Source organism: Silurus aristotelis (genome assembly GCF_946808225.1).
Source record: "Silurus aristotelis genome assembly, chromosome: 18".
In the NCBI taxonomy this organism is placed as follows: Eukaryota; Metazoa; Chordata; class Actinopteri; order Siluriformes; family Siluridae; genus Silurus; species Silurus aristotelis.
The window spans coordinates 3,346,651-3,372,394 of NC_139591.1; the positions used below are offsets into that span (position 1 = coordinate 3,346,651).

At 38.3% G+C, this 25,744-nt stretch overlaps 1 protein-coding gene across 18 annotated transcripts in view; it reads left to right on the forward strand.

The window, feature by feature from the left end:
- psd3l (pleckstrin and Sec7 domain containing 3, like) overlaps window positions 1-25,215 on the forward strand; it is a 130,724-nt gene extending 105,509 nt beyond the window's left edge. For all 18 annotated transcript variants that reach the window (XM_083568097.1, XM_083568098.1, XM_083568087.1 and 15 more), the window contains 7 exons: window positions 1,053-1,096; window positions 6,357-6,550; window positions 8,339-8,409; window positions 13,198-13,355; window positions 13,948-14,092; window positions 15,297-15,440; window positions 21,972-25,215. In XM_083568097.1, coding sequence (XP_083424223.1) covers window positions 1,053-1,096; window positions 6,357-6,550; window positions 8,339-8,409; window positions 13,198-13,355; window positions 13,948-14,092; window positions 15,297-15,440; window positions 21,972-22,172 — 957 coding nt within the window. In that variant the 3' untranslated portion in view covers window positions 22,173-25,215. The remainder of the gene's footprint in view (window positions 1-1,052; window positions 1,097-6,356; window positions 6,551-8,338; window positions 8,410-13,197; window positions 13,356-13,947; window positions 14,093-15,296; window positions 15,441-21,971) is intronic.
- Window positions 25,216-25,744: the final 529 nt, after the last annotated feature.

Below are 25,744 nucleotides of genomic sequence, written 5' to 3' on the forward strand. Positions count from 1 at the left end.
GTTAAGTAGGTTTCTCTCTGCAAGATGAAGGACAGGATCCATCCATCCATCCATCCATCCATCCATCCATCCATCCATCCATCCATCCATCCATCCATCCATCCATCCATCCATCCATCCATCCATCCATCCATCCATCCATCCATCCATCCATCTAAAAAAGAAAAGGATACTAAAAGTTATTGACATTATAAATGAATTACTCTTCTTACTAGAACATCAGCCATTTAATGAAATGCTATGTTCTATTTAATAGGGAAATTTGGAGTAGGGCACCATTTAGGACAGTGGTTGTTATTTTCAAGTGTCGGCGTGGTTCTGTCTCAGTGGCTGAGGGACCGTGTATTCCCATAATGCACCTCCGAGTTTATAAAAGTGACATACCAACTGTATGCAAGTCATTGTGTTCGGTGCAGGATTCAGCTAGACGGCATTCCTGTGTGCTTTTAGTCAAGGCTTTAAATGGTATCTAGTGAAAGTCTGTTAACCTGCTGGTGGACTGTTGATGTTGGAATATATTCTAATAAGGGCTTTTCTATCACACACAAACACACACAAGGGTGGGGTATGCTGTAGGTGTTGTCCATTAAAAGGCATTAAAGTGAAATCAGAGTGAAATCTGGTGCAGTTACACGACACTATGCTGTGAGATTATGGCCTGTGTGCGTCTTCACATGGCGAGTCCATGACAAACAAGGGAAGAGTTGCACCGGAGAAACGCCGGACACGTGATTCCAAAGGGAAGTGAAGAAATGGGCGGAGGAGGTCGCGAGACGAACACCGCGAGCGTTACACGTCGATGGAATCTGTTAAGAGCAGGGGCGAGAAACGTATGCAGCGGCGTCGCACACATGTTCCCGAGCGATTGTTCAGTGAAATCGGAACGACGTGAATCACGAAACGACGTGAATCACGAAACACCTCATGCGCGTGAGAAAATATGAAGGGGCACACGGCCAATCTGTGAACAGTAGAATAGCAAATAGTGTGAGCAGCTGTGTTAATTGTCCTACTGATTCCAATTTCTCTCTCTTTGTTTTCTCCCCCTGCAGGCATTGTACAACTCGATCAAGAACGAGAAGCTGGAATGGGCAATGTATGTATTTTTATATTATTCTTCAGTATTTCATACTTTTTTTTTTTAGGCTTTTAAACCATTTCTATGTGTTTAATGTTGTGGTAGTAGAGTAGAATAGAATCCATCTATACCTCCATACGATTCACATCTCGGAAGCACAGCCAACGATACGATAAGTTAAAGATACATATAAAGCAGCTACTCAAGCGATGCGATTTCTATTCAACACAATGCGACTCAATGCAATATGATGCAATGGAAAAAATGTGATGCTCTGCAATTCAATATGGTACAGATAGTTCACTCTTACTTCTTTGGTTCAGACAAACAGGCCTTCGTAGTGCACAAAAAAAAGAGATAAAACCAGACGTTCTTTTCCTGTTGTGTCTGCAGGAAGTTACAGCTCTACCTCTGCCATGTTAATCTGTATTCTATTTGTCTCTCGGGATACGCCTCGGTCTCTGTAGTGTTGAGATATATAATTGCCCACTTTCGAAATAATAAAAGTAAAGCGCATCCACAATCGAGTGTTTTTTTTTTTTTGTACATCAGCAAATTAAATACAAATTGGCACGTGGTATCAAAACAACATCCTACCTTAGTAAACGGCTCAACGGCATCCACCAGGTGCAGCATCAAAGCGATTAAATGTCTCATCCAAATGGCCTGTTTAATGTTAAGCACTGTCTGAGAGTCTCTCCCGGCTAATTGTGTTTCCCATATATGTTTTTAGTCGTCACTGTCTATATGATGTCACTTTTAACCTGATCAGCAATTATATTAATCAGCTTATTCTGCTACTTGCTATGGATTTGCTTTGTCTCTTTTTGAATAGCCGGTCAATTAGTTGGCTGTCAGTGGCCCTTAAATCCACCAGCACTAAGAAATGTCCCCGGTTTTACGATTCATCGGTTTCATAGTGACCATGAAGAGCGATAAAAGAACGACAACAAAAGAGTAAAGTCTCGCAAATTCTCATTCACGCTCTTTCCATGATTGACGCTTCCTGTTTTACGCGTCTGTCGAAAGCCTTTCATTTTTAACCCTGCAGGAATGTGCACGCGGCTTTTCTGATGTGCATTGAGTTTTTCAGTGGCTTTTTTTCCAGTTGCCATTGGTTTTTCTTCCCACCTTTCAGCTGCCCCCTGCCTATCTGCCCTCTCACTCCCCCGCCCCCCCGTTTCCCCACCCCACAGAGAGCAAGGCCTTATTTTACCATACCATCATTTTCATCTTACAGCTGATTCAGTTACTTTCATACATTTAGAGATATAAAAACAGTTATTAGAGGCATTCAGTAGTCATCAGTGGCAGATGGATGAGCAAATATCACGAGAAAAGAGGATGGATGAGCGAATATATGTCGAGAAAAGAGCGATTATTTCCTGATTAAATTGCATCTATGTGGGTAATGAGTCGAAAAGCTCTCATTCATCTGCCTACAAACAATAAATAAACAATAATTACTGAAAACGTGTGTTTTATAAATTTTTTCAGAACTTTCTCTTTTTTTTTTAATTCGACACCCGATTTTACCATGGAATGCCTGTCGGTTTAATCAGAACGATTTCGTGTGATCCTGCATACGTTGTGTGGAATCCACATTAGCCGTGCAGGAGTCATAGATCCGGACAAGCGTGTGCGGTTTGAAGTGCATGTATGTGCCGAGGCGAACGCTGGCATTGGTGAGAGCTGAGAAAAAGCCGTAATTAACATCAGCCATCAGCTCCGCCAGTGGTGTGAGACCACTTCATTGTAGCATAGGTAATCTACTAAATTACAGACTGCAGACGCCATGTGCAGCAAACACGGCATGATCCTGTCTGCCTGTAGACCTGCAACATGTTTCATTTATACACTTCACTCTTCTCAGTTCAAATTCTCTTTATATGCTATTTATTATTACATGCTCAAATCTATGCGGTGTGTGTGAAGATATATATATATATATATATATATATATATATATATATATATATATATATATATATATATATATATATATATATATATATATATATACAGTATATATTTGATAGTATTAAAAAGTCAAAAACAATTTAACAGTTTAATTTCATGCAACAACATCCAAAGATGAACTATATAATTGTGTGCCAGGTGTCCCAATACTTTTTTTCACATTGTCTATAATATAGTCAAATAGTCAGATATAATATTTTGACAGCAAATTGAAAATAAGAGCCAAATCCTTTTCCGAGTTTCTCTCGCGTATGTGTAATTTGGTTTGGAAACTGGCAAGCAGTACATCATTTGTCTCGACCCCCACCGTCCATGTTCTCGCTGTCCAGTTTTGATCTTTGAAACTTTGAACAATAGCCAAAGCAGAGCTGTGAGCAAACATGCTTTTTTCAAGGTCAGTATGAACTATTAAAGTAGGCTTAAGATCTGATGACGTAAATGAGATCCGGTGTGTAAAAGGTGATCACACCAGATCCTGAGTTATGACTACCAAAGACTCTATGATTTGTTTCAGCACCACTGGGGTGGACAGTTCACTTTATTTTGCGCACAGTGGACATGAAAGGATTTTTAATCAAAGGGATTTTCAACTTTGTGTCAGAAGTTCACACTGACCTTCAGCTGACCTTGCTTCAGATTGCTGCATCTGGTGCCACTGTTCTCTCAGACAGCTGCTTCACTTTAATAAGTGTGTGTGGACGTGCTGTCTGCTGGCCTGCCGCAGTTTTACTGAAAAGATTTTTACCTGCTGCACCTGCTCATACATTTACTCTTACAATCTTCTCATTTATTATATATATACCTTTTATTCTTTATCCTTTTTAATATACCTTTACTCCTAAAATCGTGATTTTTGTTTTCGTTTTTCTCTGCCGATCACACTTCCCCCAGCCGGCTGCATAAATACCGGAGTAAAAGAAATCCTGCCGATTTTCATGATCTTTCACTCGCCTCGTGTTTCTCCAGCCCAGATACAGCAGTCCATCCCCCCAATTCCTGGCATGGTTCGATTCCACGACCTGTCTCCGCTCAATTTGTGCCTTGGTACAAACGCACACGGATGCATGATACGATGAGTTATGGATGAATTGGTCCGTATGGTCACACTGCACTGGCAGAGCTCTCAGTCACAGCACGTCTTTAGAGGCGAACTGCAGTCACTGCTTATGTAACTACTTTGAGATCTTATGTCAGCATCTTTCACAGCTACCTCAATATCTTTACATCTAAAAAGGACATTTTTCCTTGTTTTTTCCTCCAGATTGAGAAACCCGTCCCTTTTTATCTTATTTTTGTATATCTATTTTTTTATTAAATTTTTTCATAGTACTTTTTATACTTATATTTAATACTTAATAGTAAAAAAATTAAAAAATTTTAATCTTATAATTAATTTATTTTAATAATTTTTTATATTTCTTTTATTTATATGTTGGACAGTTGTAAAAGAGTATTTTACTTCATGTCCGTACATTTTTAAAATATGTTAAAATTATTTAGAGCGATACAAACATGAATACAAAAATAGATCATCTTTCCTTGTTCACTATTTTAATGTAGTGCGTGTAGTAGATCTGCTTAGAACACTATTTTAGGTTCAGGATTATTTTAGGTTCAGAACGGAGCTTTCAGCTCTGAGGAAATGCTGCTTGTAGTGGATGAATTACTGTGCTTTGGTGTTTCGCAAAATCTAAAGTTGGAGAAGTAAAATTCATATAAATGCACATGATGCACTCTTAACAACAAATTAAATCAGATTAACCAATCAGAAAAAGCGATTTAACAAATCAGAAAAACTAATTAACAAACTAGCTGAATGAGCAAAAATCTACACCAAAATCTGGAGGAACATCTTCCCAGAAGAGTGGAGGATATTATCGTGTGAATGGAGACTAAATGTTGTGTTCACAAACATTGTGAGTTTTCCACAAACATTTCTTCACATAGGGAATTACAAGGGTTTAATCCACGTATATATGAAGTTTTGGACACCGGAACAGATGTTTCGTATAGAGAATAATAGAATCCAGCTTTCCTTCTCTCCTAAACACAATGTTTGTTTTTTATCCTCTGCAATGAAAAGCAGCAGGGTTTCAGCACGCATGGCTGGTCGGATCATTATCATCAGATAATTGTGTGTTTGGCTACAGGCAACAGAATAAGTAAAGTTTTAACATCCAGAGAGAGAGAGAGAGACATCGCTGAAAAATGCTGATTCATCGTCTCATACCTGCATCTATAGTATCACACTCACAAAGTGGGCGTGAGAGCAGCAGTGACAAGAACTTTGTCCCTCTCAGAGAACATTTGCTTGTGAAGTAGTAGGTTATTGCATATAGAAAGAGTCAAGCAGAGTAAAGAAAGGAAAAAATAAACGAATGTACGTTGTAGAGATGCCTGTATTGGCTGCTGCTGAGTTGTTGAGAGCTAAATGGCTTTGCCGTTATGCGTTTGGTTATTAAAAAAAAAAAAACACACAACGTAGATTCCCTCCTACACATCAGCCCACGTTGTCTTTCACCAGCTTTCAGATACGTATTAATGGAATTCCACTAGAGCCTCTACTTTGTGTGGGTTGTTTTTTTTTTTTTTTTTTTTTTTACCTTTTATATATACTTTTGTTTGTTGTGCATGCATCAGCTCATTGCACTTCAACATATTACTTTACTTCCTCCTGATATTAAAACTTACACATTGTCATCTTTTTCTGTATTTTAATGAAGAGCAGCTTCTACATCAGCTACATAAATAGTTTATTGCATAAGCAGTATTTTTTTAAGTTTTTCTTGAGATTCCGACTTTTATTTCTGCCAACTGAGACCTTTTTTACCTCGCAATTCCGACTTTATTTCTGCCAACGCTGACATTTTTCCCTCGCGATCCCGACTTTATTTCTCGTAATTCCAATTTATTTCTTCACAAAATTTGGACCTTATGTCTTAGAGTTCTGACTTTTGGCGTGCAATTCAGATTTTTTTTTTACTTGCGATTATCGCTCGCATTTTCAACTTTATTTCTAACAAAATTCCTGCATTATTTCTCGCAATTCCAACTATATTTCTGCCAATTCCACCTTTTTTCTAGAAAATTCTGACTTTATTTCTCGCAATTCCGACTTCATTTCTGCAAAATTCCGATTCAACTTTTCGCAATTCCGCCTTTATTTCTGCACAATTCCGTCGTTATTTCTTCAGAAATATCATTAGCATAGTTGGATAAAGTAAATTGAATGCTGGGAGAGAAAAAGAGGAAAAGTAACTGTAGTTTGTTTCTCGTTTTTGTTTTGTTTTGTTTTCAGTGACGGGGACGAGTTGAAGAAATCGCTGTCTGAACTTGCGGACACCAAGAACGACAACGCCCACACCAAGAGCATCAGCAGGATCAGCAGCGGCAGCAACCCGTTCCTGGACATCGCCCATGATCCCAACGCTGCCGTTTACAAAGCAGGCTTCCTGGCTCGGAAAATCCACGCCGACATGGACGGCAAGAAAAGTACGACTTTTGATGTGTGAAGAGTAAAAAGCCCGAGTGATGTGATTATTTTTCTTTAGTGATGTGCGTTGTTTTATTCCACTTCTACCACAGCCGTTGAAAGAACACATCATACATTTCATCCCTATGTAGTTATTTACTTATTCTTATGCTTTTATATATTTAAAAAATGTAAATAAAAAAAAATATTATAAATATATATATAAAAAAACGATTATTATACACAGAAAAACACAATATTTTAGTAAGAAACCTGAAAGCCTTATTTTACGTCCAGAACTTCCATGAATTTATAGACGTTACAGAATATGAATCTGCGTCGGATACGTGGCAGTTCTGAGGTATTTTTTTTAACGAATGACGTGTTTGATCATAGTGTTTCACTCAGTTTTTCATTTTGATCCTTTATCGTATTTATAAAGCAGTAAAAAATGTCAAACAGGTTTTAAAAACAAAAAAATGTAAAATTGCTATTAGGGTGTCTTCGACTGAGGCTTTGTTGTAAAAATGATTCCTGATGACGTTTTAAAGTCCACACTGCCGACCGGATTCACGTTTCACGTGTCGGCAAATCAAATAAAATGAGTCCAGCGCTCAAAAATTAATTTACGGAATGAACAGAAAATACATTTAATCTCCGAGACATTGTTAAATATTGTGAAACCTGTTACAAGGTTGGATTTATTCACACACTAAAAATATTGATTAAAAGCTTCTTTTCTTTTTACATTTGTATTTCCATCATAATCATAATAGGTTATATATTAACGTATTGGAAAAAAAACGGTAGTTCAATGTAAAATTATACATTGAGCCAAAATGGGACGATCCTTGTTTCATAACACTTGAACTGAATCAGGATCCTCTTATTGAAGCATTGAGTATTCGGGGTCACCCCTAATTGCTATGTTTTGTCGTCTACGTGTTTTGCTTTTCTGTAAAAAAAAAAAAAAAAAACACGTGGTGATCGATGATGCAATCCACCAGATAAACGATGGCGACGCGAAGCAGGAAAGATTGTTGAAATAATTGCTGCGAAGTGGAATACAAAATGCTAATGACCCGGCACGAGCGCGCAGCATTCCGCCATCGGTGCTTTGTATTTCAAGACCATGAGTGTCCCCTGTATAATGAGTTTCAGAGGACACCTAATGAAGGAAAAGAATTCGGACCTGTTTGTCAGCTGAAATAGCGGAGGATTAAAGTTTGCAGAATGACGCTGTGGCATTTGGGTACATCAAGAATAATCCCCCCCACCCCCAACTACTAAAACCCAATGGTCTAAAATTAAATAGCGTGTCATCGTAACATATCATTTTGACAGTATGCTAACAGGTGCCCTTTTCGCTTGAACTCGGCAGATGTTGCGGGAAAAAACAGGCGTCTTTTCTTTTATACTGTGATATTGGAGATGTAAAAGGTTCATAAGACAAGGGTTCGAAAACCCACCTCTGATCTGGCAGCTAATTAATTTCCTGAATCTGATGGAAGGGAGATGATTTATTTTTTGTTCCTGGTGTCGGCTGCGAGTACAGCAGTTTCGCACCATCTCCGGAATACGGTGTGCCAAAGCGAGGTCAAGTTCACCCGCTAGACCTGCTAGAAACGTTCCTGCGTTCGGATCGCCCGGTCGTACGGAATGAAAATGAAAACCTCATAAACCTCTTCCTTAGTGCAGCGAATGTGATGAGGATTATATTGGTATTAAAGAGTGTTTTTTATTCACTTATTTTGGTTTTCATGTATTTTCGTAAGTTTGATCCATGTCTTTTTGTTCATCTTTTCTAGCCCCTAGAGGAAAGAGAGGCTGGAAGACATTTTATGCTGTTCTCAAGGGCATGATCCTGTATTTACAGAAGGTACTCTTTCCTTTCACACGTTCCTCTTCGTCCTGTTGATAAACATGACTTTTAAATGAAGCTAATTGTTCGACAATATTGCAAATTTGTAATAATTTTTTCGGATTCCATTAACCTCTCGATTGGGGCGGAGATACGCCATTGCAATCATCAGTCACTGCTTTCTGTTTTCAGCTACATCAGCGCTGATGAACGTGCACCTGTGCGACTGCGTTCATTTGCACTTGCAGCAACATGCGTTACATCGTCCATGCTTTCTTCAGAATTATACTTGAGTTCCGAGTGATTTACGTTCAGGTTCGATTTCCATTACAACATAATTTACTTATTAATATTAAGCAACAAGGCACCTTTTATTTATTGTTTATTTTTGGCAGTCGTTTGCAGCCTCCTGTTAAAAAAAGTTAAAAAAAAGGACAGAGAGAAAAATGCAAATGACGAGCCATTAACGGTAAATGGAACTCTGTCGACGGAAGGAAAAAGCAAAGCTCTTTTTAGAACGTCGGAAACAATTTTTCCAGCAACGTATGAAGAAACGCAGTATGCGCTGATCAATCCTTTATAACCGCCTTCATTTAAAAGGCTTTCCAAATCCACTTGGTTTGAATTTATTCCACTATTATTTGAAGACTCACAGATATAACAATCAAACGGCTATGACGAGAACCGAAATGCTTTTAAAGGCTGGTCTGTAATCTACAACGGGGAATGAATAAATAAATAAATAAATAAATAAATAAATCGAGAGCATAAGAATTGGAGTAGAAATTTATATTTGACTGTAAAATAATCCACATAGAATAAAAAACATTTTTACTAAAACGTGATTAGAAAATTATATTAATATTATTTTAAAATAAAGTTGAATTATTTGAATAGAAACACAAAAAATTCTGTAAAAAAAAAATCCATTTAGAGCAATCATTTATTACACATTTGGGGTTCAGAGCATATGAACTGCCTGTAGAGAAAATACAAAAAAAAATAAATAAATACTCTTCCCTTATTCTCATCAGTAGATTGATCTCTCATTTATTCCCAATGCCGTTTTTTTCCGGCTCTTCTACGAAAGAAACTTTTGAGGAATGTTTGTTTTACGCTCTTGTTAATAATTCGCTGAAGCTGTTGCAAGTGTGGAGATTTTCGGGAAAATCGTGCGGTATGTAAATTTGGATATCGGACAATAAATAATATAGTGTCTATAGACATTTTCTCCGAAGTCAAAGACTGTTTCTGCCTCGGAGATGATTTTTAATCAATCTGTCATTTTTTTATGCTTATTTCACTTTGGATATGATTTAGATGGTTTTGATCACATCCCTTGTTTCACAGAGCAGATATAGACTGAGCTTTCCCTGTGGTCCTGTCACAAAAAAAAAACACTTGTTCTTACTCTGAAGTCCAAGAGGATCTTGGCAAACTTTCTCCATTTCTTCCATCTAGAATCCATGGGGGATGCGTATTTTTACACTCGGCTGTATGTGGATGTGTCAGTCACAGGCTGTATATACATTACTGGAGGTCTGTGTAGGCTTTTTTGCGAAGCCAGATTAGTGTTATGTTCTTTACATTTACGGAGGATTGGAGTGCAGTATAGGGATTCGGTTTAGATAACAATTTGTCAATTTGGTCATTGTGACGTGAAGATAATTGATTATGTAAAATGTATAAGGTTTTGGAGTTTTATGGAGGTTTTTTGTTTTTTTGGTGCCATTAAAGTCCCGAGTAGCACAAGGAAACGCTGCCTGTTTCCCAGCAATCTTAGTTGATGGACAGTTGTATGAAAAAAAAATGAAAGACTTGATGAAAGAGATTATCATAAATGCTGATATAAAGGTTTAATAATGGCTGGCTAAATGTAGTACAAGATAAGTGAACTATTCTCCAAAGAAAATCTTAAAAGGCGAACAGTGACTTTGTGACCCAACTGCCCAGACATTAGCGGAAAACCTCATCACCTGAGCTTCACATGGGCAGCTGTGGAGCTGCGGTGTTTTATGTGCGACCCAGGCATGGTCATTTTTGCTAGGAAACGAGAAGGATGTTGCCTGCACTGTCCCGACTAATTTCAGCTCAAGCCGAACCGTGTGCCTGATGTATTAACCGTTGAGTGGCAATCGTGTTGAATTAATCGCAGCGGCTCATCAGCAGTACACAGTGAAGTGTCGCTTACAATTAGAATTTAAAATGGACTTTGGGCTTCGTGCAGAGACGAGGACTTTTCGACAGTCTCACACTTATCATAGAACATGACAGATTCATTTGCTTTCTCAGCCAATGTGGGCTGTATGGGGAGTCGGAGACTTGCATCAGCATTACGTGGGGAAAGTTAAACGTGTTCTCAAACAGTTGTAAATCAATTCCGATTTCGCAAATCGTGCAAGGTTGCTGTGCAGGTTTTTCAGTAGTGCCTCCACAGTGTACTTTAAACACAATTTTTAACCCCCCACAAATTCTGGGAAAAAATGTGAACTGAACGAATCTACATTTTTCTCTTTGCTGTTAAAAGATTTTTACTAACATGAGCTAAAAGCAAGAGCTACAGCTAGAGTTAGTTCTTGTCATTACTTATGAACTTGGTTGAACTAAAACAGGCTTATTACTAGATATAGAGGTTGGCCGATTGATTGATATTATATCCATACCGATAGTTTTTCCGGGTTGCATCTGTTGCTGGAGCGGCTGAGAAGGTTCGCTGATGCCATGTGCTGGTTGGTTTTACACGTGCGACTGCACGCTGCACGGAGAGCGCTATTATTTTTTTATTTATAATTGATATCATGCTGATAATGATGAAATCGCAGATGTGGTAACGCACGTGGTCAGATTAGCACCAGTCGCACAGCTCCCGATGTACACAGGACAATGTCTTTCGGCGCTCTGACTTATGAAGGTCGGTGCTTCCTGTGACTGTGCATGCAGCCTTGTACTGTCATCTGTTGGGGTGTAATATATATAATCTCGAAACTTTTTGATACCACATTGTATACAGTATTTAGATTTTCCGATCCATTACTTTGTGTATTAGGTTTCCCTCTCAAAACCTTCATGAATATATTAGGTTTCATCTTAAATATTTAATTAATAAAATTTTCCGCCTGGCTCCATGCTCTTTTTCAAAATGTTACTCAGAGCCTTTACTGAGACACTGGAGCTAAAAATCTCTGGTTAAAAATGGAGGCCGTTAAGCCCATCAAAGCTGCAAGCATCTGAGAACAGCTGAACTTTTCATGTGAGGAGTAGCGGCTCTGGAATATGAAAAGTGATAACCTTGACATCACATCTAACGGACTGAAGGCGAGTCGATAATGTTTACCCATTCGCGCCACACACACATGCACAAACACACACAAACACACACGTGTCAGCGTGGCCTGAATTTATAACTCAGCTTCTCCTGCACCTCGCTGACCTAGTTAACACTTCTCAGTATAGCCACGAGCTCTGACAACACCTCCCACACACTTATTTACCTCAGTCCGCTCCGGAAAGTTCTATCATACACGCAATAACTTTTGTATTTTATATTTTTAGAGTCTAGATATGTTGTTGAGCACAAATTGTTGGTTATGTTTAGCACAGGTGTGTATTATTGTGTAATTGTGTAATTGGTGAGATTTGGAAGGTTTCTATTGATTCTTATGCAGTGACCTTTTCAAGAACTGCATACAATATGTACAGCTACAAATACTGTACTCCAGATATAGCCAGAATGCACAGGACTGGATGGAGAGGAGTCTTGAACTGTCAGGAATGAGGTTGGATGGTGTAACATTTGCCCCACCTTCATTCCCTCAATGATAATGTTGCTATATTGGGTATTTAGTTGATTTGAAATAAAAAATAAAAAAAATATATAAACAATTAGACATATATATATTGTGCATACTGACTCTGTCATACATTTCATACATATTGTTAAAACACTGGGACTGCACAATTTTCAATTCCCAGATTTCTTAATACCATTGCACTGTTATATACTAATATATAATAGTGCAATATATATATTATATACAATTATATACTAATACTATTGCATCTTACTCGCTCACTCGACTTATTTTATTTGCATATTTTTTGCACACCTACTGTATAAACATTCTCTTTGTACACCATCATCTTCCATATTATTACATGAAATAACTTTCATATATATATATATATATATATATATATATATATATATATATATATATATATATATATATATATATATAATATACTTTCTTATGCTTTGTTATTACTATTCTTTCCTTATTTTCTTTTCTCTTTACTGTTTAATATTGTTTTGATGTTTGATATTGCTGTACATATGACAAGTAAAACTTCAAACATTTATCGCATATTATGTTATAACTGCTACAATGAACGGAATTATGAAGGGTTAAAAAAAATCATCTTATTAATAAATAAAAAATGGTTATTGTTGGGAAATCACGAAAGGATAAAAAAGAGTGCGAGATCAGTACGTGAATAATGTTTGCTAAATTAATAAATAATAAAGAAGTGTATTATTTTCTGGTTTAAATACAAGCAACAATAGAATAACTCAAAACCCTGAAATAATAACATTAAATAATATTTCAAGCACATCACTCAGGTCATGAGTAATACAGTACAAAGACAAGTGAATCCTTGTAGACTTGACAGAGAAATAACGAACCAGAGCCACAGGTTTTCATCTGAAAGATAAACATTTTGAATGGTGTCATTTGGGATAAATTTGTGAATGTTACTGGAAGTAAAATGCTGTATTTCTTGCCTAAATGAAGTGTTGTCCTGCAGGACGAATTTAAACCAGAGAAGTCCCTCTCTGATGAGGACCTGAAGAACGCCATCAGCGTGCATCACGCCCTCGCAATAAAGGCTGTGGACTACGAGAAGAAGCCCAACGTGCTGAAACTGAAGACGGCCGACTGGAGAGTCTTCCTCTTTCAAGCCCAGTAAGAGTTTCTGACTGTCCAGGAAACACACAGTTTATCAAAGACAGAAATGCCATCACTCACAGGACCACACTTGAGACAGGGGAGAGAACAGAGACCTCCCCTTGAACCAAAATCTAATTTCATGCTTGGGTTGATCGTGAAAACACATATATCTTCTCCTCTTAGTCTGTACTAGCTGCTGCCCCCCACCCCCCACCCCCCTTCTCCCACTTGCATTAGTATTCATGACAAACTAAATAAAGGGCCTAATCAATAAAAAATAGACTGGAGCTCTCCTTCGGGACCATTTTTAAACATGTTAATTAGAGAAGTTCACTCTGTGACAGTAGTAAAGTACTAGAGCACCTTAATAGGAAACAAAGTGAGAGCATTCCTGCACTTTTCCCACAGTGTCGATATTTCCAATTGTGCTGGAACGCTGACACGGTCACATCAAACGCATTCAAACGGTATAGGACGCTTTGCAGCGAAGATAAATGTACGCCGTTCCATTATCACGATACCATCCTAGAGCAGATGAATTTTAATCCGTTTAATAGTCAGGCTTTGATCATGAACGCTCGTTTATCGTCATTCGTTTCCTCCGCAGTAGCCCCGAGGAGATGGAGTCCTGGATCAGAGTCATCAACTCGGTGGCTGCCATGTTTTCCGCACCCTCTTTTCCCGCCGCCATCGGATCGCAAAAGAAATTCAGCCGCCCGCTGCTGCCAGCCACCACCACCAGGATGTCACAGGTGAAATCAAAAGCACAAAAGAAAGAATGCACGATGTCTCAGAACGCGGTTATTAGTGTCGTCTAGATTCTCAGTGGTACATGTAAAAGAGGTAATCACTTTTAACCCCGTCAGTATGAACAAATTAATTATTTTATCATTGCAATTTTTTTTTTAAATATACTGTGTATATATATATATATATATATATATATATATATATATATATATATATATATATATATATATATATATATATAATTATTATTAAAAAAAAATTTTATTATTGTTATTATTACTATTATTGATTCCACAAGCGGGATTTATTAGGCAGCAAATGCACATTTTGGTCTCAAAGTTGACGTGTTAGAAGCAGGAAAAATGGGAAAGTAGTGACGGCTAGACGACTGGATCAGAGCATCACCAAAACTGCACCTCTTGTGGGCTGTTCTATCAAAAGTGGTCGAAGGAAGGAACAGCAGTGAACCGGTGGGCGAGGCTCATTGCGATTCGCATCTCGATGCATAGCCAACGATTCAATACATTAAAGATACATATGAAACAGCTACCGATCTCATTCAACACAACGTGATTCAGTGCGACACATTTGAAAAATACGATGCTCTGCAATTCAATATGGTGCAGATCGACCACTTTTATTTCTTTGGTTCAGACAATAAGCAAATCGTCAATTGCCTTCCGACTTCTAACACATTTTTGTTGTGCAAAAAGAAAAAAGATTAAATAAACAATGTTTTCCTGTTGTGTCTGCAGGAAGTTACAGCTCTACCTCTGCCATGTTAATCTGTATTGTATGTGACACTCAGGACACGCCTCGGTCTCTGAAGCGTTGCAAAACGTCATGTTCACATAGCAGAACGCGCTCGAGAAACGGTTCAGCGACAAGAAAACCATCTAAAATATACAAATATTGGTCAACTTCTAAATAATAAAAGTAAAGCGCATTTTAAAAAATAAAATTATTTTTATTCGAATATGTTTAAAACGACGCATTATAATACAAATGCCAACTTCTTTTTGCTTCACATTAACTTTTATGCCAATGGGCCGATGCGAATCGCTGAATCTCACCGTCGTAGAACGTAGAGCAATTTGAACGGAACTCTGTAAATATGAGAATAATGACGATGTATTTCGTGTTGGAGTGGATACATAAAAGTTTTTTAACTGGGATTTCTGTTTCACTTTTTATTTATATTTGAAGGACGAGCAGCTGAAGTCACACGAGGCCAAGCTGAAGCACGTCTCTACAGAATTAGCCGAGCACAGGTCCTACCCCCCCGACAGGAAGGTCAAAGCCAAGGAGGTGGACGAGTACCGCCTGAAAGAGCACTACCTGGAGTTTGAGGTAAAGCGAACAGCGCTCACGTTTGCAAGCACTTGTCGCGTTGCAATTCGTTTCGTCAGAAAAGCCCCTGGTTTTCAGATTCCCTCTGTCACTTCACGACATTCTTACACTCGTTATCTTCGACACGTTTTCTCGCCGAGTGCTAGAACAGGGTTTACCTCCATTTTACAGGAATAATCTTGTTTAAACATGCTGACAGATGCGCCGCTGAACACTGTCTCTTTTATTTGAGCGAGTGACGGAGAAGAATGAAATTCTGAGCCGTTTTTTTTTTTTCTCTTTGAATTAAGAAACACTTTATTTTAAGTAGAAGCATTTGATGCAGCATTTCTGTCCTAATTAGCAAAAAGTCTGAATTCGGGGAATGGGAAACACATGAAACCTCATTTTTCTCATAACTTTGTCGGAATCTGCACAGGCTTCAGACTCAACACACCTTGTCTTCATGCACTACGTGAACATTTAATGAATGTTTGTTCAACTCTCTAATCACTTTGCCCCGAGCCGTCTTACAGCTGATATCAGACCAAGCTTGTTGTTTTTAGACAGAGATGTTACTAAACACTTCCATCTTGTATTCCTTGTATTTTGTACATTAATTTATTGATTGTGTTTATATAAAAATGTGAAGGCCGGTTAAGTCAAACCAGGACTTTTAATTGTGCAGTTATAAAATGGATGCTAGCGTGGCGGTACAACACAGCAGTACGTAGCTAGTGCGTTCTATTACCAATAGGTGGCGCACCAGTCCAGAGACAGATAATCAAGTTGGCACACAACAGTGTTAGTGTGTGCGTGGAACAGCGTGTGGTGATGACATTTCTTGTAAACGAAGGCGTAAAACCTGCGCATATCAGCATAAGATTTTTGAGACCTTTAATGCTTTTTTTTTTCACTTTTAAGACATTTCAATGGTTTAAAGGTTTCAGAGAAGGCAGTAGTTAAACACTGGGATAAGTGAATGAATGTAGCCAGGGAGTATGTCAAAAATGAATTAAAGGATTTGTTTTATTCCCATGAGAAGCTACTGATTATCCGATCGTAAACGTATGTGCTAATGCTCAGAGTTTCTGTTCGAACCTGTGGCTACTCGATCCGCAACAGAAACACAATTTGTTCTATGCATTTTGCAAATTGACAGTCTAGCGGTATAAATTGTTTTGCGTTTTATGTACAGCTTCAGGAATTTCTCTTAAAAGGACAAAATTCCCGACAATTTGTATATTATAAATAAACCAATTGAATGAATAATTCAATAACTATCTTGTCGTCCGATAGTGGTACCAGTACCGATAGCTAGGTTGGAACTTATTTGCCAATGATCAATTAATACAGCACTCCTCAAGCACAGAGGGTTACGTTCTTTTCTCAAGGGCCCAAGAGTGGCAGCTGGGTGATTCTGTGGTATAGACGAGGGGGTGATCGAAGGAGAGGATCGAAGTCCTGCCCCATCATTCTTTTAAATGTAGAGAGATGAAGCGAGGGCTGCGTTTCACGCGCAGTGCTATTACCAGGTGTGTAATGTATAAAACGGTTATCGATGGAGAAAACAGACCTGCAAGACGATGGGAAAAAAAGAATTTTGGTATCAAATAAATCTTGGATGCCACTAAAGATCACATTCTTTAATAATAAGAAAGATGAATGTGCATTCATTCAGGAGGTTTTACTTTTAACAATGTTTTTTTTTAGCCATGGATCAAAAAAACATCCTTTTCACCAAACACAAACATACACACACACACACACACACACACACACACTCCCCCCCCAATCCAAATAGTCAAACCCAGACATTATTCTTCTTGCATTTAGCGACAAACCCCGCAATGCCACAATCTTAATTTACAATTGACCAAGCAAATAAAGGTTATTAAAGGTCACCAGCCAGTTATAAGCTGCTGCAACATGCCTCAGGCTTCCCACAACTCACACAACACAACAGGAGCATCCTGGAAACTGGTCAGTATTTGGGGAGTTCATCCATAGATTATATCTTGCAGCAGTGCAGCAGTGACACCATGCATCTCCAAGATAACGAGTAGAGCAGAGCTGAAAAACAGCACACATACCCCCGGGTTGGGTGCGATGAGAAGGAGGACGAGTGCTAGTGTGTGTTATAGCTTCATTTATTTTTTAGATAAATATGTTGTTATTTCAATTTCTGAGGTTGGTGATGCAGTATGACCTCTATATTTATTATTTGTCTGACCTGCTATTATGTAAATTCACAATTTAATCCCATTTTTTCCTGTTAATTCCCATGGAACGTTTCATGGAATTTTGCAACCCTAGGAATGAGGATCTCTTCCTTTCGAAGAGATGTTAAACATTTCCAGTGTTTCGTGTCCTGGTCATGACGGATCATTCGTCGTATAAATAAATACGAGGCGCGGATATGAAACATCAGTCGTGTGCTTAACTGTGTCACATCGAGGGGCCGCTTGACAAGGAATGATGGACCTTTTCAAATAGTGGGTGGCAGGTGTGCTTGATGTACTGATGAGACGATTTGCAGTAGAGCCACGATGCCTCCAAACAGCCTGGAGATCCAGACTAACACACAAATCAGAATTCACTACTGAAACTAACGTCGTGGCACTAGCTAATGTTGTCACCAATTTGAATACTTCTGATTTACGGCATACTTCACCAGCTAGAGATCATCTGTACATTGCACTTTATTTTTTATTTAATACTTTACAGCACAATGAAATTCTACAACGAACATAAACTATATGGAAAAAAAAATATCGGGACACGTGATGGTTTTTGAACCATATTTGGTTCTTCCCCAAACGTTACCACTATATTACATATGATGATGCGGGAGAAGGACATTTTCTCTTCACTCGTACCAGGAGACTCAAGTCTCTTCCCGCATGACCATACCCCTGTGCACAAAACCATCGCTTGAAGATATTCTTTACATGGGTTGGATTGTATGGGAGATCTCCTGCTTCGAAGAGCTGACCTCAACCCTTTGGGATGAATGAGAACACTGCCTGCTTCCCAGACCTTCTCACCTCACCTACATCAGTACTTTAGTAACATTCTTGTGGCTGAATAAATCTTAAGAAATCTTCGAAATCTAGTGGATTTTTTCTGGGACAAAAATTCCCAGAATTTAAATTTGTATTTGCAGCTTGGCAATGTACAGAATTTCCTGCACCCTTTATATACATAGTAATGCGACATTAAAGTGTAAATAGAAATAGTTTTATAGAGATTTTTTATGTTGAAAATGCAGGACACTATTTCCTTTGCACATCATGCGTGAGCTCATTTCACTACAACACTCTACCGCAGTAACGGCGTCTGCTCCTTTCCCCCGTCCGGTTTGCTGCGCTGCACTTCAGAGCTCTCGACTGGGTGCGGGTGGAGTGGAGTGATCTCCTGCAGCGTGCTTCAAACTCTAAGCGCACTTCCCTCAGATCTGCACAGCAGTGGCACGAAACTCTTTGGAACAAAGCCCCTGGACTGCATCAGCGTCAATTGCCACTAATCAATCGGCTCTTTGTGTATCCCTCTTCCTCTGAACACGCTCTACATCAAAGACAGCTAGACATCCTCCGGCTAGCCGTCTAATTCATGTAAGAGCCACACAGATGTTTCAAGACCGTGTTCTGTCATGGACTATTTCTCTGGTGGGATTTTAGATCGATGTTCCAGAAGCGTCTTTAGTTCCTGATCATTGAGGTTGTGTGGCCGTGCTGTGAATTGGTTTAGTGCTGCATGAGGAACATTTTGATTTAGCACTTCAGAGTAGAAATGAAGCTTGTTTTATATACAACCCCAGTTCCTAAAAAGTAAGGACACTGGGTAAGTGTTATTAAAATTTAACAATTGGAGAAACATTTTGCTGAGGTTAATTAACAACAGGTCAGTTATATGATTGGGTGTAAATAGTGTATCTTAGAAAGCCAGAGTCTCTCAGAAGTTAAATCTGTAAAAGACTGTCTACAAATTGTGGACCAATTTCAAAATAATGTTTAACATAAAATTGCAAAACAGTTGAGTATCTTATCATTTACAGTACAATACATAATATCATCAAAGTTTCAGGAATCTGGAGAAATCTCTGTGTCTGTGATCTTCAGGCCCTCGAATGGCACTGCATTTAAAACAGTCATGATTATGTAATGGAAATCACTGCATGGGCTGATGAATACCTCCAGAAATCATTGTCTGTAAACACATTTTGCCGTTCCATCAACAAATGCAGGTTAAATTTCTATCATGCAAGGAAGAAGGCATGCGTGAACATGATCCACAAACACTGCCATCCTTTTTGGGACAAAGCTCATTTAAATTGTATTAAGGCAAAGGGAAAAAAATTTTGAAACCATGTCCTCCGGACTAAAGAGGAGAGGGACCATTTGGCTTGTTATCAGCGCTCAGTTAAAAAAGCCACATCTCTGATGGTATGGAGTGCATTAGTACTTGTGGAATGGGCAGCTCACACATCAATCAGGCTCCATCAATGCTGAACAGTATAAACAGGTTTTAGAGCAACAAATGCTTCCATCCAGTAAGCATTTTTTTCAGGGAAAAATTTTCATCATTTTCAGGGAATCAAAAACCAGGACCATTTACTCCCTCAAAGAGGAATTAGTTTAGAAAAAAACCTTCATATTTCCTGTGTTTTTGGGGAAGCAATCGATTCTGCAGGAAACTCCTTTTGGCATGGTGCAGATCGATAGCTCTGTCTGTGTGTGTTAGGCTTGAGTGATTAAAGCTCAGCCTTTAATCAAAAACCTTGATGCTACATTACCTTGTGTGGTGTTTTGAAAGATGTGTGTTTATTTTAAAACACAGGACTCCTCGTTTGGCTGAAGGGTTTAATTTTATGGGGTCAGAGTGTACGAGTGTGGCTGAGTGCATGACTCCAGAGTCTGAAATACAGTAACCTATGATTTATGAAGCGCTGCGTGTTCTCGACAGGTAGAACAGACACATTCCGACGGCATCTCTCGGCACCCAGGCAGAGCCTGCTGTAGGCGGAAACGTCTTTATAATGATACATGCGGGAACACAGTAATCTTACCTCTGCAGGTTTATCCTGTTTCGGTGTCAGTCGCTTATTAAGAGCCGCACGGTGCCAGTTAGATTTCTTATTATAGAAAAGCTTGGTGGAGTTGTTAGTGTTTAAAGTTTTATACTAAGTTCAGACTTTATACAATCTTCCTGGATAGTGAGGCTCAGGATGGGTGTAGAGCCGAGAAATATTCACATCTAAAGTTTTTGGCCTACATTTATAGCATTTGGCAGAAGCCCTTATCCAAATCGACTAACATTTATCTCATGCGTTCTACTGAACAGCTACAGGGTTAAGGGCCTTGCTCAGGGGCCCAGAGGAGGCAGCTTGGTGCGGCTGGGATTTAAACTCACGGCCTTCAGAGCCTAATGCCTTTTCAACTAAGCTCCGCCTACCGGCTACCACCCGCTACCACCTCCCCATAACTGGCAGTTCATTATACAGATGTTTTTTCATATTTGAAATTGAAGCGATGTGATAAGCCGGAGATGTTAATCGGTCTCAGACGTCGCTGCTGCTGAGTAATCAAGTGATTTAAACAAATGTAGACTTCCAGCAAAAAGATATTGATTTGATCTTGAAATAAAATTATTTTTGCATATTTTGTACAAACACTTGCAAAAAAATTTTATTTTATTTTATTATAAATACTATGATTTCATTACATTTCAAAAATGTAAAATTTGAGTAAATCATATACTGAAGTCAAGTGGCTTCAAAAATTTGGACTCCCAGTAAAAAGATTGTGATTTAGTCTTAAAATGTTTTTTTATTAAAAAAATTTTGTACAATACCCTGTGATCAAAAATTAATGATTTTTTATTTATTTATTTTTTTTAAGTAAATTACCATGATTTTATTACTTTTTTTTAAATGTAAAATTCGAGTGAATCATATCCCGAAGTCAAGTGACTCCAAAAAAGTAGAATTCCAGAAAAAAGATGGTGATTTAGTCTTGAAATGTAAAACTGTTTGTATATAATTTTGTACAAACACTTGTATTTTTATAAAAATAAATAAATTAAACTTATTTATTGTAAATACTATGATTTTATTAAGTTTTAAAAATGTAAAATTCGAGTGAATCATATACCAAAGTCAAGTGACTCAAAAATTTTTTATAATTTGTACAATACGCTGTAATGGTGATAAAAAAAATAAAATAAAAAAATGTCAAGTAAAATTACAAAAATTTCAAAAACGTACGTTTCAAATGAATCATGTTCTGAAGTACGGCATCAACAGCACATTTGTGAATGAACAGACATTCGAGTATTTTTGGAGTTAGTAAGTGACTCCAAAAATGTAGAATTCCAGCAAAAAGATTGTGATTTGGTCTTCATTTATTATATAATTTTGTACAATACATTAAAATGAATGTAGGTTTTTATTTATTGAATTGTATTTAATTTGTCGGTAGTTGGTCACTTTCCAGTCCTGGAGCTGATCTTTTAATTTTTTTTAATGGCATCTCTTTTTTTTAACGTTTGCAGGAAAACCGCTACGAGACGTACGTGAAGCTGCTGAAAGACGGCGTGAGAGAGCTCCTGGGCGCTAAAGAGAACGATGCAGCTCTGAAGAAATCCCAGTCCAGCCCACACCTCAACCAGGAGTCCCAGCCGGCTGCGGCCAAAATCAAGCGCAACACGTCCGAGAGGAAGGACTACCGTCCCGAGACGCCTAAAGTCACATAGGCGACGTGTCTCTGCCCCTCCCCCCCTCTTGAAAACAAGAGCCATTCTTCACAACACGTGAATCTATTTCAATGTCATTTATTAATCTGCCACTGTTGTAAACGGAAAACTGTTGTGTAAAATGTAATCGAATTGATACTCGTCCTCTTTAGATCGACCCGTGTTAGTGTAGCTGTTCAAAGGAGACATTACATCCGTGTGGTCCTTTCATTTCGTCTCAGTGTCGTCGAACATCGTCGTGATTCATCCCCCCGCGGTGCGTCGCGTCTCGAAACTTTATTCGACAGTCAAGCGCCGATTTTCGCAGCAGTTTCTTTGTGCATACAGTAGGCAGCAGACGTGTTGTTTTCTCCGAAGGTCATTTTAGTACGGAAATGAAGTGAACGATTTGAGAACCACAGTTTAGAAGCATGTAAGGCTTCCAGAAAGAACTGACAGGAGACTCGAATTTGTGTTTTTTTCCATTTAAGTGAGAGAAACGTCCTTCAAGGATCTCCGTGGTTTTATTTTTTTTTGCATTACGGTGATGCATCAGGATGTACATAAGGAACGCACCGGGTCGCGATCCGTAACTCGGCGCGGTTGGCGGATTAATCCTTTAATGCTATAGCAAAATGTAAAAATAGACACAAATATTTCTCACACACACACACACACACACACACACACACTTTTTATTCTCAGTTATACCAGCATGTTACAGCAGATTAGAAACTCAGAAAAAAAAGGCAGTTTATTATTTTATAACGATGAACCTGAGGTACTTGCGGCGATCATTTGAAGCAAAGTCGAGTTGTATCTACAAAAAAAACGCGGCTTTTCAGACTTGATGTTCGTCATCGGTGCAGGCGAGCCAATTATTTTTTTAAACTCTTCAGATGAAAAAAAAAAAGTATTCCGCTTTTTTTTTTTTTTTTTTTTTTTTCCGCATAGTGTAAATGCCAACGCTCCTTGTATTTTATAATCTTATATATTTGAATTTATAATTCTTAGTTCAGGACATTATTGTTGTAAAGATGAAATTAGTATTTATAGTGCACTTTATGACTTAGTTCTTCAGTTTTGAGTATTTAGAGCTTTATTTGAAAGAAAAGGAAAAAGAAAAACAACAAAAAAAAAGTAGTAGTGATGCATTTCTCGGCTACATCACCGTTTTTTTTCAGGCCGTGCGTATCGTGTTTAGCTTTATCGAAGGTACTGAGCTGAATGTACTTTACTTTTTTCACTCTCTCTCTCTCCCTCTCTCTCTCTCTCTCTCTCTCTCTCTCTCTCTCTCTCTCTCTCTCTCTCTCTCCCTCCCTCTCTCTGTCAGCTCGAGCTGTAGTGTCTAGTTTGTCGGTGGTTCAGTAGTTTTGCCCTCGGTATGTTGTTGCGAAGACGAAGTTTCCTTTCCGGAGGCTGTTTTTTTTTTAAACGATGCTGTAAAAAAAAAAAAAAAAGGAACGCATTCTCTGATATTGCTGTCGATCGAACACTAGGAAAATATTTTACACTTCCATTGCTAATTGCACAAGTGTTTTTCTTTTTTACGTTTCCTCCATCGCAGATCCACAGTTTTCAGCTATCGAAAGGGTCGACTCGAATTTCGAACGCGTATCGATTAAAAACTATAGTCAGGCATGTTTGAAGATCTTTCGAGTTAGTTTATGCAAATCCCTCCAGTCATAAACGATGTTTACTTGAACTACACCTATTGAAATATGTAGGACACTTTATTTTTTATTATATTTAGGATTTTTTTTGTTTAAGAATTGTTTTATTCGAGTACGAATATGGATTAAAAGTGAGCGGTAAAGTGTGGATAGAATAGTTACAAGCTCATTTATAACAATTGAACAATTCGGATGTGTTTTTTTTTTTTTCGTGGCGTTTATGCTACACAGCTTCATTCTTCGCTCATACCACTATTTTAAAGCGACAATGAGGATTTAATTATTATTATTATTAGAATTATTATTATTGAAGCACTTAATATCTACTTTTAGCTTTCTGCTTTCACTTTCAGCTAAGCTAATGTCCAGCATTTAAACTAGTTTCTAATAAATCTCCTTTTTTTTTTTAAACTCTCCCACATTCTGGGAGTTGAAATAGAAAAAAATCGACGAGCTCGACACATAAGTACACCTTCTGACCAAATAGGTTCCCTTGTAGATAGAGAATGTTTTTAATTTCAGCAGTTCTTCTTTTAGCGATAAAAAAGTAGTTTTTAGGAATTAGTTTTATTAGCAAGAGGACACACACACACACACACACACACACACACACACACACACGCACTGAATCTGAAAACAAGCGTGTGCGTATGTTCATTTTAAATGTCGTTTTCGATGTTTGAATCACAGTTTTTTCTTAATTCCACTCACACTGACTTCAAGTACTAATAATAATCCATTTTATTCAGACTGGAATGTACGAAACTGGACGGTGTACATTCTTTTGTTCTTCGCATAGACTTTATTGCCTTATTGAAAAATTCTCAAACTTCGTGCTGAAGTTCCAGTCCAGAAAACTTAATCCACAAGAGCATAAAGGTGATGCAAACAGAATCGAGACCCCATCAGGACACGTCCGATGTATTTAAAAGAAATGGACAGTTGTCACGATGTAAAAAACAGATATGACGTGGTTCAGGAGAGGGTTAAGATTTGGGTCACCGGACACCATTCGGTGAGGCCGAGTATAAAACGTGCCCATTGAGTCAGACATTGACCTTTAAACTCTATATTCTCATGTCATCGGTGTTCGGATGATGCACCTTAGCCTTCTGATGAACCGTTTAGTCTCCAGACACCACTTAGAAATCTCTTTCTCTCTCTCAAAGCTGTGATCTTGTACAATCCTTTAACTCTGTAAATGCTGTTATATTGTACTGTTCAATATAACTGTCTCCCTGTGTTCAAGCGGTCCCACTTTCCTGCTCGTTCAGAGTGGTCTCTTGGCATGAGAGCGTGTCTTACGCCCTGCCGCCAAGATCAGGGACACAGTGCTGGTGTCATACAAACTGTAGACGGTTTCAGTGAATAAAATACAGTATTTAATTCAATGCCTCGCGTCTTGTTGTTTTTGTCGTCGTTGGTGTTTTTGTATTTGTTTACACTATTGCCAAAAGTTTGCAGACACCTGTATGTATAGAATTTCACCAATTTGCTCTTCTTATTCCCTCCACTCTTCTGGGAAGATGTTCCACTAGATTTTAGAGTGTGCTTATGGATATTTGTGTTCATCAGCCATAAAGGTGTTACGAAAGGCAGGTACTGATGTAGGTGAGGAGACCTGGGGTGCAGTCAGCGTTCACATTCATCCCAGAGGTGTTCAGTAGGGATGAGATCAGAGCTCTATAGCAGCAAGATCTTCCTCTCCAAACCATGTAAACCAGATCTTCAAGGAGCTCACTTTGTGCACAGGGGGGAATCACCATGCTGGAGCAGGTTTTGTGTTTCCAAGTTCAAGTAAACGCAAAATTTTATTATAGCGCCATCTAAAGACATTGTATACAATCGAGTGCCTCCAGCTTTGTGGTAACAGTTGGAAAAGAACCGCATATAGCAGGAAAGGTCAGGTGTCCCAATACT